The sequence below is a fragment of the Osmerus mordax genome, chromosome 7, assembly GCF_038355195.1.
Source record: "Osmerus mordax isolate fOsmMor3 chromosome 7, fOsmMor3.pri, whole genome shotgun sequence".
Lineage (NCBI taxonomy): Eukaryota > Metazoa > Chordata > Actinopteri > Osmeriformes > Osmeridae > Osmerus > Osmerus mordax.
The window spans coordinates 20,936,717-20,949,962 of record NC_090056.1 but is presented as its reverse complement, the minus strand read 5'-3'; the positions used below and the strand labels follow the sequence as shown (position 1 = coordinate 20,949,962).

The following is a 13,246-nucleotide window of genomic DNA, read 5'->3' as shown; positions in this document are numbered from 1 at the left end:
CACAGGCCTGGACGTCCTGTTGTCTCTCCCCCTTCCCTCTTTGTTCCTCCCTACCTCCCCCATTTTGTCCTCTCACTTTTTTCTCTCTTCCTTCCTCCCCTTCTTTCTCTCCTCCCCCCTCCTCTCTTCCCCCTCCTCTCCTCCCCCTCCTCTCATCCCTCCCCCATCCTCTCCTCCCTCCTCTCTTCCCCCCTCCTCTCCTCCCTCCTCTCTTCCCCCCTCCTCTCCTCCCTCCTCTCTTCCCCCCTCCTCTCCTCCCTCCTCCCCCTCCTCTCATCCCTCCCCCCTCCTCTCCTCCCTCCTCTCTTCCCCCCTCCTCTCCTCCCTCCTCCCTCCTCTCTTCCCCCCTCCTCTCCTCCTCTCCTCCCTCCTCTCTTCCCCCCTCCTCTCCTCCTCTCCTCCCTCCTCTCTTCCCCCCTCCTCTCCTCCCTCCTCCCCCTCCTCTCATCCCTCCCCCCTCCTCTCCTCCCTCCTCTCTTCCCCCCTCCTCTCCTCCCTCCTCCCTCCTCTCTTCCCCCCCTCCTCTCCTCCTCTCCTCCTCTCCTCCTCCTCTCTTCCCCCCTCCTCTCCTCCCTCCTCCCGCCTCTCTTCCCCCCTCCTCTCCTCCCTCCTCCCTCCTCTCTTCCCCCCTCCTCTCCTCCCTCCTCTCTTCCCCCCTCCTCTCCTCCTCTCCTCCCTCCTCTCTTCCCCCCTCCTCTCCTCTCCTCCCTCCCTTCTCACACCAGTGCACCTGCAGTCCGGCTGCCAGGCAGGCACTCCAGGGTCACCTCTACAGGGTCCTGCCACTGGGCTGCTCTCTTGGCATCCGGCCAATCACAACCTCCCTGAGCGCTCCAGAGGACTAGCATACTTCTAAAAGAGTAGCATACTACTAACAGACTAGTATACTACTAACAGACTAGTATACTTCCAACAGAGTAGCATACTACTAACAGACTAGTATACTACTAACAGACTAGTATACTTCTAACAGAGTAGGATACTACTGACAGACTAGCATACTTCTAACAGACTAGCAGACTACTAACAGAGTAGTATACTACTAACAGACTAGCAGACTACTAACAGAGTAGCATACTACTAACAGACTGGCATACTTCTAACAGCATAGCATACTTCTAACAGAGTAGCATACTTCTAACAGAGTAGCATACTACTAACAGACTAGTATACTACTAACAGACTAGTATCTGGGAGCCAGGTGGCTGAGCGGTGAGGGAGTCGGACTAGTAATCCGAAGGTTGCCAGTTCGATTCCCGGTCATGCAAACTGACGTTGTGTCCTCGGGGGAATGTCCATGTACTTACTGTAAGTCGCTCTGGATAAGAGCGTCTGCTAAATGACTAAATGTAAATGTAGCATATTACTAACAGACTAGCATACTACTAACAGACTAGTATACTACTAACAGACTAGCAGACTACTAACAGAGTAGCATACTACTAACAGACTGGCATACTTCTGATTCTGATTCTTCTGTATATTTCTAACAGAGTAGGATACTACTAACAGACTAGTATACTTCTAACAGAGTAGGATACTACTAACAGACTAGCAGACTACTAACAGAGTAGCATACTACTAACAGACTGGCATACTTCTAACAGCGTAGCATACTTCTAACATACTAGCATATTTCTAACAGACTAGCATACTTCTTACAAAGTAGCATACTACTAACAGACTAGCATACTACTAAAAGAGTAGCATACTACTAACAGAGTGGCATACTTCTAGCACAGAATAATATTCCTCCACCTGAGAATGGCATTCTGCTAACACAGAATAGCATCCTGCTAATACAGAATAGGCCTACTACAACTTAGCATGGACAAGCATACGTCAAACACAGAATTGTGTGTGTGTTTGTATGTGTGTTTATTGGGCAGGTAAGAGAATTGAGGAAGTGCAAGATGGACTAGTCTCATGCTAACAATGATAAAACACTGAGTTCTCTCAGCGTAATGCAGTATTGTTTTGAACAAACAGGCATAATCATATAGACAGTGTTTATTTGACTTTATGCACGTGTCTCCGTATCACGCACGCTATAAAAACGACCTTTATTGGTCACCTTCAGACGCAGACGCAATTCCTCCACCTCCTGTTCTTTGCCACAAAAACTACACACAAACCACACACTCACGCAAACACACATACCGCCGCGGGGATACTACCGTAACGGACAGAAGTTGAATAATAAACAGTAGGTCGCGAGCTTGTAGTTCGTGTGACTGAGAGAGAGAGAGAGAGAGAGAGAGAGAGAGAGAGAGAGAGAGAGAGAGAGAGAGAGAGAGAGAGAGAGAGAGAGAGAGAGAGAGAGAGAGAGAGAGAGAGAGAGAGAGAAAGAGGGAGGAGAGAAAATAGGGAAAGAGAGCGAGACGTAGTGTGCGCCACTTCCCGTCTCTGTCCCTCTGCAAGGTTACAGGCTGGGCCACTACAGGCCCGCGCGACTCCCTCCTTGACGGACAGAAGCGCGCCGCTTGTTGCAAACACAACAGCTCTTGTTTACAAACTGCAAGACACGAAAATTACATTATATCAAAATTGCAATATTAGACTACAATTGCCTTACCGCGACAACCGGTCTGAATCATCCCGCCAATATTCACGCTTTACCAGAGAAGTCGGAGCGGAACGGATCTCTCCGTTACCCGCCAAGCTATACTGACTGACCTCGTTGTTCCACATCAACCAGAGCTGTCCACACCTCTTCTCTCTCTCTCTCTCTCTCTCTCTCTCTCTCTCTCTCTCTCTCTCTCTCTCTCTCTCTCTCTCTCTCTCTCTCTCTCTCTCTCTCTCTCTCTCTCTCTATATATATATATATCACTCTATCTCTCTGTCACCCACTCTTTCTCCACCCTCTCTCCCTTTCTCTCTATCCCCCCACTCTCTCTCTCTCTCTCTCTCTCTCTTTCTACCTATCTGACATACACACTATATAACACAGAGGCCTTTACACACACACATGCACACATGCACACTCACCCAAACACACACACATGCACACTCACCCAAACACACACACAGTCCTTCTCACCAATGTCACATGTTTTTTTTTTTACCGCGGTGGCTCGACCATGTCTGTAAGAACATATAAAATCACCCAAACAGGATGTCATTCAACACCCACGTCCCCTATACAGTATACACACACGAACATGGTGCACGCACAAAGAAAACACACGCACGCACACACACATCCCCTCCAACACCCCGGCTCTAAACTGATGTAGCCAAAATGACACACGCGCAAACACGCACAGACTCACCGTACAGGCCGAGCTCAAGGACATCAGTGCGAGGAGGCAAATTCCCGGTAAATACGCGCTCGAAACAGAGAAAGTCCCACCGGACAGAAAGAAGAGGAAATGCTGTTCTTCCGTTACCCGTCCGGTAAGGTAGCAGCAGTGGGTCCAGACGGTGATGAATATTCCGTTCCTAAAATAGGTCCTCTGCCCCCCTGGTTGCCGGGATTCTGCGGCGGGTTGGAGAACGAGTAGACGCCGGGTTTAAACACGTCCTATCTGATACTGTGGTCGAGTCTAGCGCCGGTAAACTGACCGGGTTTTGCTCACGGTCCTAAAACTGAAACGCCATGGCGCGAGGAGCTCATGCGACATCTTTGGGTTGAGCTGTGAGATCCTGCGCGCACAGGAGCCCGGTCGCTGCATCCGCGAGAGGAGACAAACGCGGACGGAGTTGGGGAGGGAGGGAGGATGATGAGGCACGCGGCGGGGCGGGGGTGAGCGCTACCGCTCCATCCGTCAAACCCCTCCTTCTCTCCCAGCGTGATGACGGCAGGGAACACGCCACCGCGTGCCAACCGCGATGGCGAGTGTTCTGGATGGAGAGCGGGAAATCTTTGGGGCGGAGGAGGGAGTCCTTCCTACTCAAACTTGAATGTCGGACGTTTCTTGAATGTCTTGCCAGGGCTCAGAGACGGGGAGAGATGGACGCTGACCATGGTGCTGAGAGACCACCCTCTCTCTCTGAATGAACTACAAGACAATAACCTCCGCAATAATAATAATAAGATGAAGAATAATGATTGTAATAATGTAATAATGCGTTTTATTTACAGTGCGCCTTTGTGGTTGTTGATGTGATAGAGACAGCAAGAGAGAGAGGAAGAGATAGAGAGAGAGGGAGGGAGAGAGAAAGAGAGGAAGAGAGAGAGAGAGAGAGAAGAAGAAGAGAGAGGATGAGAAAGAGAGAGAGGAAGAGAAAGGAAGAGAAAGAGAGAGGAAGAGAGAGAGAGGAAGAGAGAGGATGAGAAAGAGAGAGAGGATGAGAAAGAGAGAGAGGATGAGAAAGAGAGGAAGAGAGAGAGGAACAGAACTTGGGGGCAGGAAACTATGTGAAAGAGACAACAACAACAAAAACCGAGGTGAGTGTAGAAAATGTCCCCCACTCTCTTTACCTCTCCATCCACTCTCTCCCTCCTCTCCACCCACTCTCTCCCCCTCCCTATCCAGCAGGATGTTTAGTGTTTTCAGCGGCAGAAGCTTCCACAGCTTTTATCTGGTCAAGAGCACTCAGTCTGGACACTGTACACCTGATACTACTGCTACACACAGCCATTACTGACCTCTACACACACACAGCCATTACTGACCTCTACACACACACACACACACACACACACACAGAGCCATTACTGACCTCCACACGCACACAACCGCAGGCATGCAGACAGGAACACACACGCACACACACTCATGCAGGAGTAGAGTAGAAGCAGTGAGATGTTTACAGCCCTGCAGTAGAGGAGATGTGAGTGGGTTAGAGTGGGATAGACATCCTCCCTCCTCTTTCTCTCTTCAATTGTTCTTCTCCTCCTCTCCCTCCCCCTCCTCCTCCTCCTCTTCTCCCTCCCCCTCCTCCTCCCCCATTCATTGTCCAGTTACTGGCTCTGTCTGATGGGGCACTGGTGTGGAGGCTGTTTGGACATTCAGGCCCTCTATTATTAATACTACCTAGGAGGGGGGAAGGGAGGAGGGATGGAGTAGAGGGGAGGGAAGAGGGGGGGAGGGATGGAGTAGAGGGGAGGGAAGAGGGATGGAGTAGAGGGGAGGGAAGAGGGGGGGAGGGATGGAGTAGAGGGGAGGGAAGAGGGAGGAGGGATGGAGTAGAGGGGAGGGAAGAGGGGGGGAGGGATGGAGTAGAGGGGAGGGAGGAGGGGGGGAGGGATGGAGTAGAGGGGAGGGAGGAGAGGGGGGGGATGGAGAAGAGGGAGGAAGAGGGAGAAAAATGAAGATAGAGATGGAGATACAGCAGGAGAGTAATGAGTGAAGTGAAAGGAGGGGGAGGAGTGAGAGGGTGTACATGGAGGGATGAGAGAGGCTGAGGACAGACAAGGAGAGGGGTTGAAGAAGAGAGAGAGGGATAGAGAGGGGTTGAAGAGGAGAGGGAGATAGAGAGGGGTTGGAGAGGGAGGGAGAGAGGGATAGACAGGGGTTGGAGATGAGAGAGGGATAGAGAGGGGTTGGAGAGGAGAGAGAGATAGAGAGGGGTTGGAGAGGAGAGAGGGGTAAAAAGGGGTTGGAGAGGAGAGAGGGGTTGAAGAGGAGAGAAAGAGGAGAGAGAGAGCGATAGAGAGGGGTTGGAGAGGAGGGGTTGGAAAGGAGAGAGGGGTTGGAAAGGAGAGAGAGGAGAGAGAGAGGGATAGAGAGGGGTTGGAGAGAGAGGGATAGAGGGGTTGGAGAGGGAGGGAGGGATAGAGAGGGGTTGGAGAGGAGAGAGAGACAACTATAGACTATATTCTATGCTGTAGTACTGTAGACTCTGAGAACAGACACAGGCTCCAGGTCAGACACTAAAATTGGTAGTTTGTCCTTCATCTTCCTCCTCCCTACAACTTCCTCCTTCCTTCTCTCCATCCTTTTGTTCTTTCAGTGTCCCTCTCCTCTCTTCTCCCTCACCTCTCCTCTCTTCTCCCTCACCTTCCCTCGCCTCTCTCCTCCTCTCCTGGCCCAGTTCAGAAAGAAGAACTAGGGAAGGCAGGGAGTGAGTAGGGCGGGGGGGGGGGGGGGAGGGAGGGACAGAAGAGAGAGGAGGGGAGGGGGGGGGGGTACGGCAACAGTAACCGAGAAGCTGAGAACAGTTCAGCAGGCAGAAACCTTCCTTCATGTACAGCAGCTGGAGCCTTCTGGAGCCTGACCACGCCCACCCAGGTGAGTTGACCACGCCCACCCAGGTCAGCTGACCACACCCACCCAGGTTAGCCGACCGCGCCCACCCAGATCAGCTGACCACACCCACCCAGTTCAGGTGACCGCGCCCGCCCAGGTGAGTTGACCACGCCCGCCCAGGTGAGTTGACCACGCCCACCCAGGTCAGCTGACCACGCCCACCCAGGTCAGCTGACCACGCCCACCCAGGTCAGCTGACCCCAGACAGGGAGATGATCCTACCTACCCACCCCCCCACCCCCCCCCCCCCCACCCACCCCCCCCACCCCCCCCCCCCCACCCCCCCACACACACACACACACACACACACACACACACACACACACACACACACACACACACACACACACACACACACACACACACACACACACACACACACACACACACACACACACACACACACACACACACACACACACACACACACACACACACACACACACACACACACACACACACACACACACACACACACACACACACACACACACACACACACACACACACACACACACACACACACACACACACACACACACACACACACACACACACACACACACACACACACACACACACACACACACACACACACACACACACACACACACACACACACACACACACACACACACACACACACACACACACACACACACACACACACACACACACACACACACACACACACACACACACACACACACACACACACACACACACACACACACACACACACACACACACACACACACACACACACACACACACACACACACACACACACACACACAGTCTATGAGGCAAGCTGACATCAGTCCAACATTAGCCATCAGCCATCTACCTTACATTAAATTGTTTATTTAAACAAATATTAAGAAACATTAATTAAATGAAACTGTCCCCGTAGTGATGCATGACAGATCTGTACCAGCTGTTTACTGGCAGGGATGTTTGTGCTGAATGTCTCTGACACCACGAAAAAACACACACATATGAAGCACTGGAATTGCACCAATACATTTGATTTCAGTCCTCCAGCCCCTCCAGTCCTCCAGCCCCTCCAGTCCTCCAGCCCCTCCAGTCCTCCAGCCCCTCCAGTCCTCCGCCCCTCCAGTCCTCCAGTCCTCCGCCCCTCCAGTCCTCCAGCCCCTCCAGTCCTCCGCCCCTCTCAGATGCACTTGGCCTCCAGGTCGTAGAGCTGTAGGAGGTCAGAGATCACTGCGTCGATGTGAGCTCGTGTCACGTCCTCACACAGCACCTGGAAACACACACACGCTAGGGTCATGTTCTCACACAGCACCTGGAAACACACACACACGCTAGGGTCATGTTCTCACACAGCACCTGGAAACACACACACGTGCATGTCAGCGAATATGTTCTCAATAGCATGTTTCAAGTAGGCTACAGCCGAACCCTCGTTCGGTTTTGATCAATAGTAATCGAGTTGATAAGCGTGTCTTCTTGTCTGATCAATACGCAACTGTGAGGTGCTCAAATGGACAGAGCGGCCAGTAAACTGTCGTTCCGCGGCGAGGGCCAGCCCGACATGCACGAATACACCTGTACAAATGCTAATGAAATTTCCACTGAAAATGCTGACAAAAGTTTGATTAACGATTTCTTAATAAGGTAAACTTAAACGATAAACTAGAATTTCATCATTTGTGTTCTATTGGTATACATTTCAGTAGTTTGCATAAGTAAAGAGGTCAACCTTGATAATCTTGGAACCATACATGATAGCACCATGGGGCTTGGATTATTGTCAATCTATTAGCCTATCTATTTAAATCTAAAGTGGAAGCAAAATGATTTCCTCAAGCATAGCCTCCATCATTTATGAAATGGTAAAAAAAACATAGATGTCTGCTAATACGGTGACACGGTAACAGGAAAAACCCTGCAATAGGGTCATGTTCTCACACACACACCACATACACACCTGCCACCACTCTCTCTCTCCTGTGGGCAGTTCCACTCCGTAGCTGAGCAGGGCGAGGTACAGTGTTGCTATGGCGATGTGCTGGGGTTCGTGACGGATACACATGGGCCCATGGTAACAGTCTCTAAGCAACGCCCAGGCCGTCTCTGCGACGGGGGTCCGAGACCAGGCATGACGGTTCACCATGGCCTTGACGGACAACAGGAAGTGGAGCAGGAACTGGAGAAACACAAACACACACACTGGGGTCATGACCTCACACACCTACAGACACACACACACAGACTGTAGATGTCATCACACACACACACCTACACACAAATGTACAACATACACACACACACGTGAAGGGCTAATACAGGTTCCACACAGATACACACGCATGCGTACAGTGGTTGAGCAGCACACGCACACACACTCTCTCTCCTGAGACCTTGTGCGGGTGTTTGAAGGAGACGTGAAAGTTGAGCTGTCGTAGGACGAGCAGCTCACACTGCACCACACTGTCCCTAAGGTCCCAGAACTCCGAGTTACAGTCCAGAGGAGCACTGCTGCTGTGGAAGTACCTGGGGGGAGGAGGGTAGGAGGAAGGAGGGGAGGAGGAGGGAGAACACAAGTGTGACTAAAAAGGAGTGTGTGTGTGTTTGAAGTGTGTGTGTGCGTGTCTGTGACAGTACTGTGTGTGACAGTGTGTGTGAGTGTTGTGTGTGACTGGTGTGTGTGTGTGTTTTCAGTACTGTGTACCTGTGTTTGGTGTGTACCTGTGGCTAACGTTGATGATGTCACGGGTGCGCAGGTGCTGCTCCTCCAGCTTGCCTGCCAGGTAGAGCGAGCTCATGGCCACCAGGTACGGCTCATACACACTCACACTCAAACACTGGAAGAAACGGTGGTACAACACACACGCAGACGCCACCGGCACCGAGCGCATGCCCAACTTCACCCCTACAGAAAGGGAGAGAGTGTGTGAGAAAAAGAGAGTGAAAGAGAGAGAAGAGAAAGGGTTATGGAGAGATACTTTTTTTACTTTAAAAATATATTTAATGGGCAGGCAGTCAAAACTGACAGCTAGCCACCAGTTACAAAATACTTTTTGGACTTATATTGAAATACACACCAAATAATGTTTTTTAGAGCGAGAAAAAGATAGAGCGGAGAGAGAGGGTCGGGAAATCACGTCGGGAGAGCACGGACCGTTGAGTCGGTTAAGAACGTTCGTAGAAAAAGTTGAATGTAAGCTGAAAACCAGAACGTCTAACGGCGATGGTAAAGGCAGCTTACCTGTCTCCATGATAAAGCGGCACACACGAAAGTGGGTCTTTGTGTCCCGCGCGGGGTCTGTTGTTTCTCCGTCCCAGTTTCCCGCTGCCCTCCTCCCGGCCACGGCCAGTCGTGAGGACCCTTCCATGCCACCTGCGTGTTGCGATGTACCCTCCATCGCACCGGGTACGCCTACAAGCTTTCACCGCTAGTTCAGCCTTAACGTTAGTAACGTTAGACAACTAACAACGAGTAGGGACAGACGGATAGGATAGCTAATTAAACAGACGTGCATAGGTTAGCAAGCTAGCTATCTTACTTCCAGATGTAACGTTACGCGCCTCACTCGCACAAGCACACGGACATAACAGACTGTAAATTACATTTTATATCGAGTCCGTTACTTGATTATGAGGATTATGGCCTTTTTGAAAAACAGTTCAAACTTGATCAAACAAAAACATGCTGCAATCTCAACTTCCGACCTTGGTGTTTCTGTGGTGTAGCTGCAGCGAGCTGAAAACATGATGACTGCCATCTAGAGGAGAAGGCAGTAATGACGCCCTCAAAATAAGGTTCCCAGGTCATACAGAAAAGAGGTTAAATAAAATCTCACTTTAAAGCTGCTTCTTTTTAAACGTCGTTTTCTAAGTTTTCAAGAGGCAACTGAATTGGCACTGCCCCGACAGTGATACATATATCCGGAAATAGGCCATGACTAGAACTTCCGGTGAAGTTAGGAAAGACTTAATAACCAGATCAGGTTGTATTAACCCTTAGCTATTGCTCTCTTAACCCTACACTCTGATTGTGCGGCTTCTGGCTGTTTATCATGGAAAAATAACAGGTCACCCTCACAGAGATCTCTCCCATTTCCAGATTTTTTGTTAGAAACTGAGAAAGCCATGTTACATTACATTAACCATAGGGAATAAATGGCAAACCAATTATTTATCTTTTAACATTAACGACTACCAAGCAAGATGACAATCAGATAAAGTATGTAGCTAAAATCGTTAACTAGCTAGCTAATGTTCCTGCTCAAATCCGCTCAAAAGCGAGGAAAGTGATAGATAAAGCTAGCTACTTTTACTGTCTGAGTTAGTCTAACCTTACCTTTGTAGTTGTAGATGTAGCTCTAGACGTACAATTTGAAACCCCTTTCCCTCTTGCTTGAAGGGCAGCAGAGTCCTATGTAGCCTACATCGTTAATTGTCATTTTGGGAAGATCCACCAAACTCCTGTAAAACAGAATTTGGTGTGAGAGAACAAACGTAACTGCTATACCAGAAGTTGTTGACCCGGCTTATGCAACATGCGGAAGTGATGCGTGCAATACCAAGTACGCAGGGTAAAAAAAAAAAAAAAAAAAGGACGCAAAGTTCAGACTTGCTTGGTAGTTTGAACTTGGCAAATTAAACTTGGGAGAACGAACTTCCACAGAAGCGTACTTTTGTCTTGCAGTCACCAAGACAAGCTAAGATTACAACGTCATTATATTCATTACATTACTTCTCCGGTGTTCTTCACTTTATTGTGTATCTGACAAGCCAGAGAAAGGGGAAGAGGTGAGATGCTCTGCAGCGTTGAAGCATGTGATGTAGGGACAGGTAAGGAGGGCTCAAATGTTCTAGAAAGCTGAAATGGGGCGAACGATAGCTGTCCTGTCAATCATCCATATATGCTCCTTTTTTAAGAGAAACAAAATTAGTTTTGCTTTGCATAGTATAGTACTCACCTGTACACCTCATCATAAATAATCAAATTACTTTTAATGGGCATGGTTGCATTTGCCACAATTCTGCTGCTGAAGCCATCTACAGCAACCACGTGGGTGGCCCCAAACATGCCAATTTTTTCATTTTTGGACTTTGGGGATTTGGGCGGAAAAAGTTCCACTTCCGCATTGTGGTCATGGGGAAAACCAAACTTTAAGTGAATTTATACGCCTTGATTTTCTGTTTTCCCTTTCCCCTTTTGGTTTTGAAACAGAAAAACCGCTACAGAACTAGTGATTTCTGTTGTTCTTTTTCCCTGTTTTTCTGTTCTGGTTTTAAAACAGAAAAAAAAAATAAAAAAAGTTTTTTTTTCGTTTTTTCCGATTTCGGTTTTAAACAGAAAAATTAAGGAACGAAGGGTACACGGATTTGGGGGCTTGGTCAGCACACAATTTCCAGAAAGGATGTGTGTGCGTCTCGCGCGTGTGTCAAGTAGGGTGACCACCTGTCCCGCTTTGCGCTGTATCGCACAGAATTTTCAATATGCTACATGCGGGGCAAGGGGTGATAATGCTGTGCAACACAACGCAAAGCACGACAGGTGGTCACCCTAGTGTGAAGGGGCAGGATGAGTCTGAGAATTTGGAGCATGTGCGCTGTGGAGCAATTCAATTGAATTCAATCATATATTGACATATCAAGGTGAAATTGCGTGTGGTACTTCAGAATGATGTCATCTTGAAGGCACAAAGGTTTGAAAAACCATCAGTCAAAATTATATTTGATTTATTAACACAAAGATATTGTGGCAATGTGTACATTTACATAAATACACTTTTTTCAGCCATTTTGTATTGCAATCCTTATTCAATTTGACCCTTTAGAAAGACATGTGTTCTACAAATTTGTAACAATTTTCAAGTTGATTGGATCTATGGTTCATGAGGAGAAGGGTTTTGAAGGTTGTACCAAATTTGGACAGTACAGCAAAATCTATCATGGCGGACCTTATGGGTTCTTGAGGCTTTTTTGTTCCCCATGAGAAATAAGGCATGCATACCAATTTTCAGGCATTTTGGAATAATGGGGCGCTGGGGAAATCACGTAGACTTTGGGCGTGGCTTATAGCGCCACCTATGGGCGTACATGGGCCATTAGCGGTCTGGGATTAGTGAGTGACCTGTTGTATCATTGGGCCAAATTTGAAAAAATCGGGTCAAGGACTTTTTGAGCTATTGGGCCATTTAGCGGAGAAATATAATAATAAGAATACTAACAAAAACATACTGACAACATATGTTTAAAAACAAACCAGTTTTAGTGAAATTATTGTTGAAATTACTTTATAAAGAATCACTGTTGACGGTCGGCTGGGACTAACGTATAGCAAACCGCAACTTCCGCTATCTCACCGGAAGTTGCACCCATAATCATTTCTAGAGTAGACCCCGAGGTGGATGGGCTGAGGTTGTTGCTATGCAACATGCCAACAAAACGAAAGGAGAGAAGGGAGGCCAGAAATGTCATCAAGCTACTCCGCTAACCAGGTACACTACATTAACAAAAATCACCACATATTTGAGTGATCTGTTAACGACACAAATACATGATTTAAGCAGTCATTTAAACTTTTTTTTGTAGTATGAAAATGCGTATAAGGCACACCGGTTGCAGAACTGGACAGTCCCTAAGCAATTTAAAGAGGTACAGTACTGTAGGCGTGAATTACTTTCCTATCACTTGCACCAATCATTATAATTATATTATTTTGTCTTTATTCCGGGTTGGATATGTCAATAAACGTATTTAATATAGCCTACTCATAGCCTACTCATTTTTTTGCAGAGGAAGTTAAAAGGCATTATATTTAACTGACGCTTTTAACCGAAGCGACGAACTATGGGTCTTCTTGAATGCGCGTGAATCAGCAAGCAGAAGTCGATCTCAAAGCTATTTGTAAATACAAACATATTCTTTAGAGACGGACGCTCTGGTGCAAAGGGCAACTGTCTCCTTTTATTTGATCTAGAGCTAGCAGTACACTTATCTTACCAACAAGTCAATAATTACATCTGTACAAGGCTGGAAGCGGAAGAGGCTTGCTGTGAAGAAGCCATAATGTT

At 48.3% G+C, this 13,246-nt stretch overlaps 1 protein-coding gene across 2 annotated transcripts; it reads right to left on the bottom strand.

Moving 5' to 3' along the window:
- Nucleotides 1–7,338: 7,338 nt before the first annotated feature.
- Nucleotides 7,339–9,881, bottom strand: ccnq (cyclin Q). Of its 2 annotated transcripts, XM_067240504.1 has the most exons (6): nucleotides 9,789–9,850; nucleotides 9,427–9,647; nucleotides 8,907–9,090; nucleotides 8,579–8,711; nucleotides 8,146–8,364; nucleotides 7,339–7,458 (listed from the first exon to the last, which is right to left on the bottom strand). In XM_067240504.1, exons 2-6 carry the CDS (start codon nucleotides 9,581–9,583, stop codon nucleotides 7,369–7,371), a joined length of 783 nt encoding a protein of 260 aa, XP_067096605.1. In that variant the 5' UTR covers nucleotides 9,584–9,647; nucleotides 9,789–9,850; the 3' UTR covers nucleotides 7,339–7,368. The 2 variants fall into 2 exon arrangements, with proteins under 2 accessions (XP_067096605.1, XP_067096604.1); XM_067240503.1 differs by having other exon boundaries at nucleotides 9,427–9,881.
- Nucleotides 9,882–13,246: the final 3,365 nt, after the last annotated feature.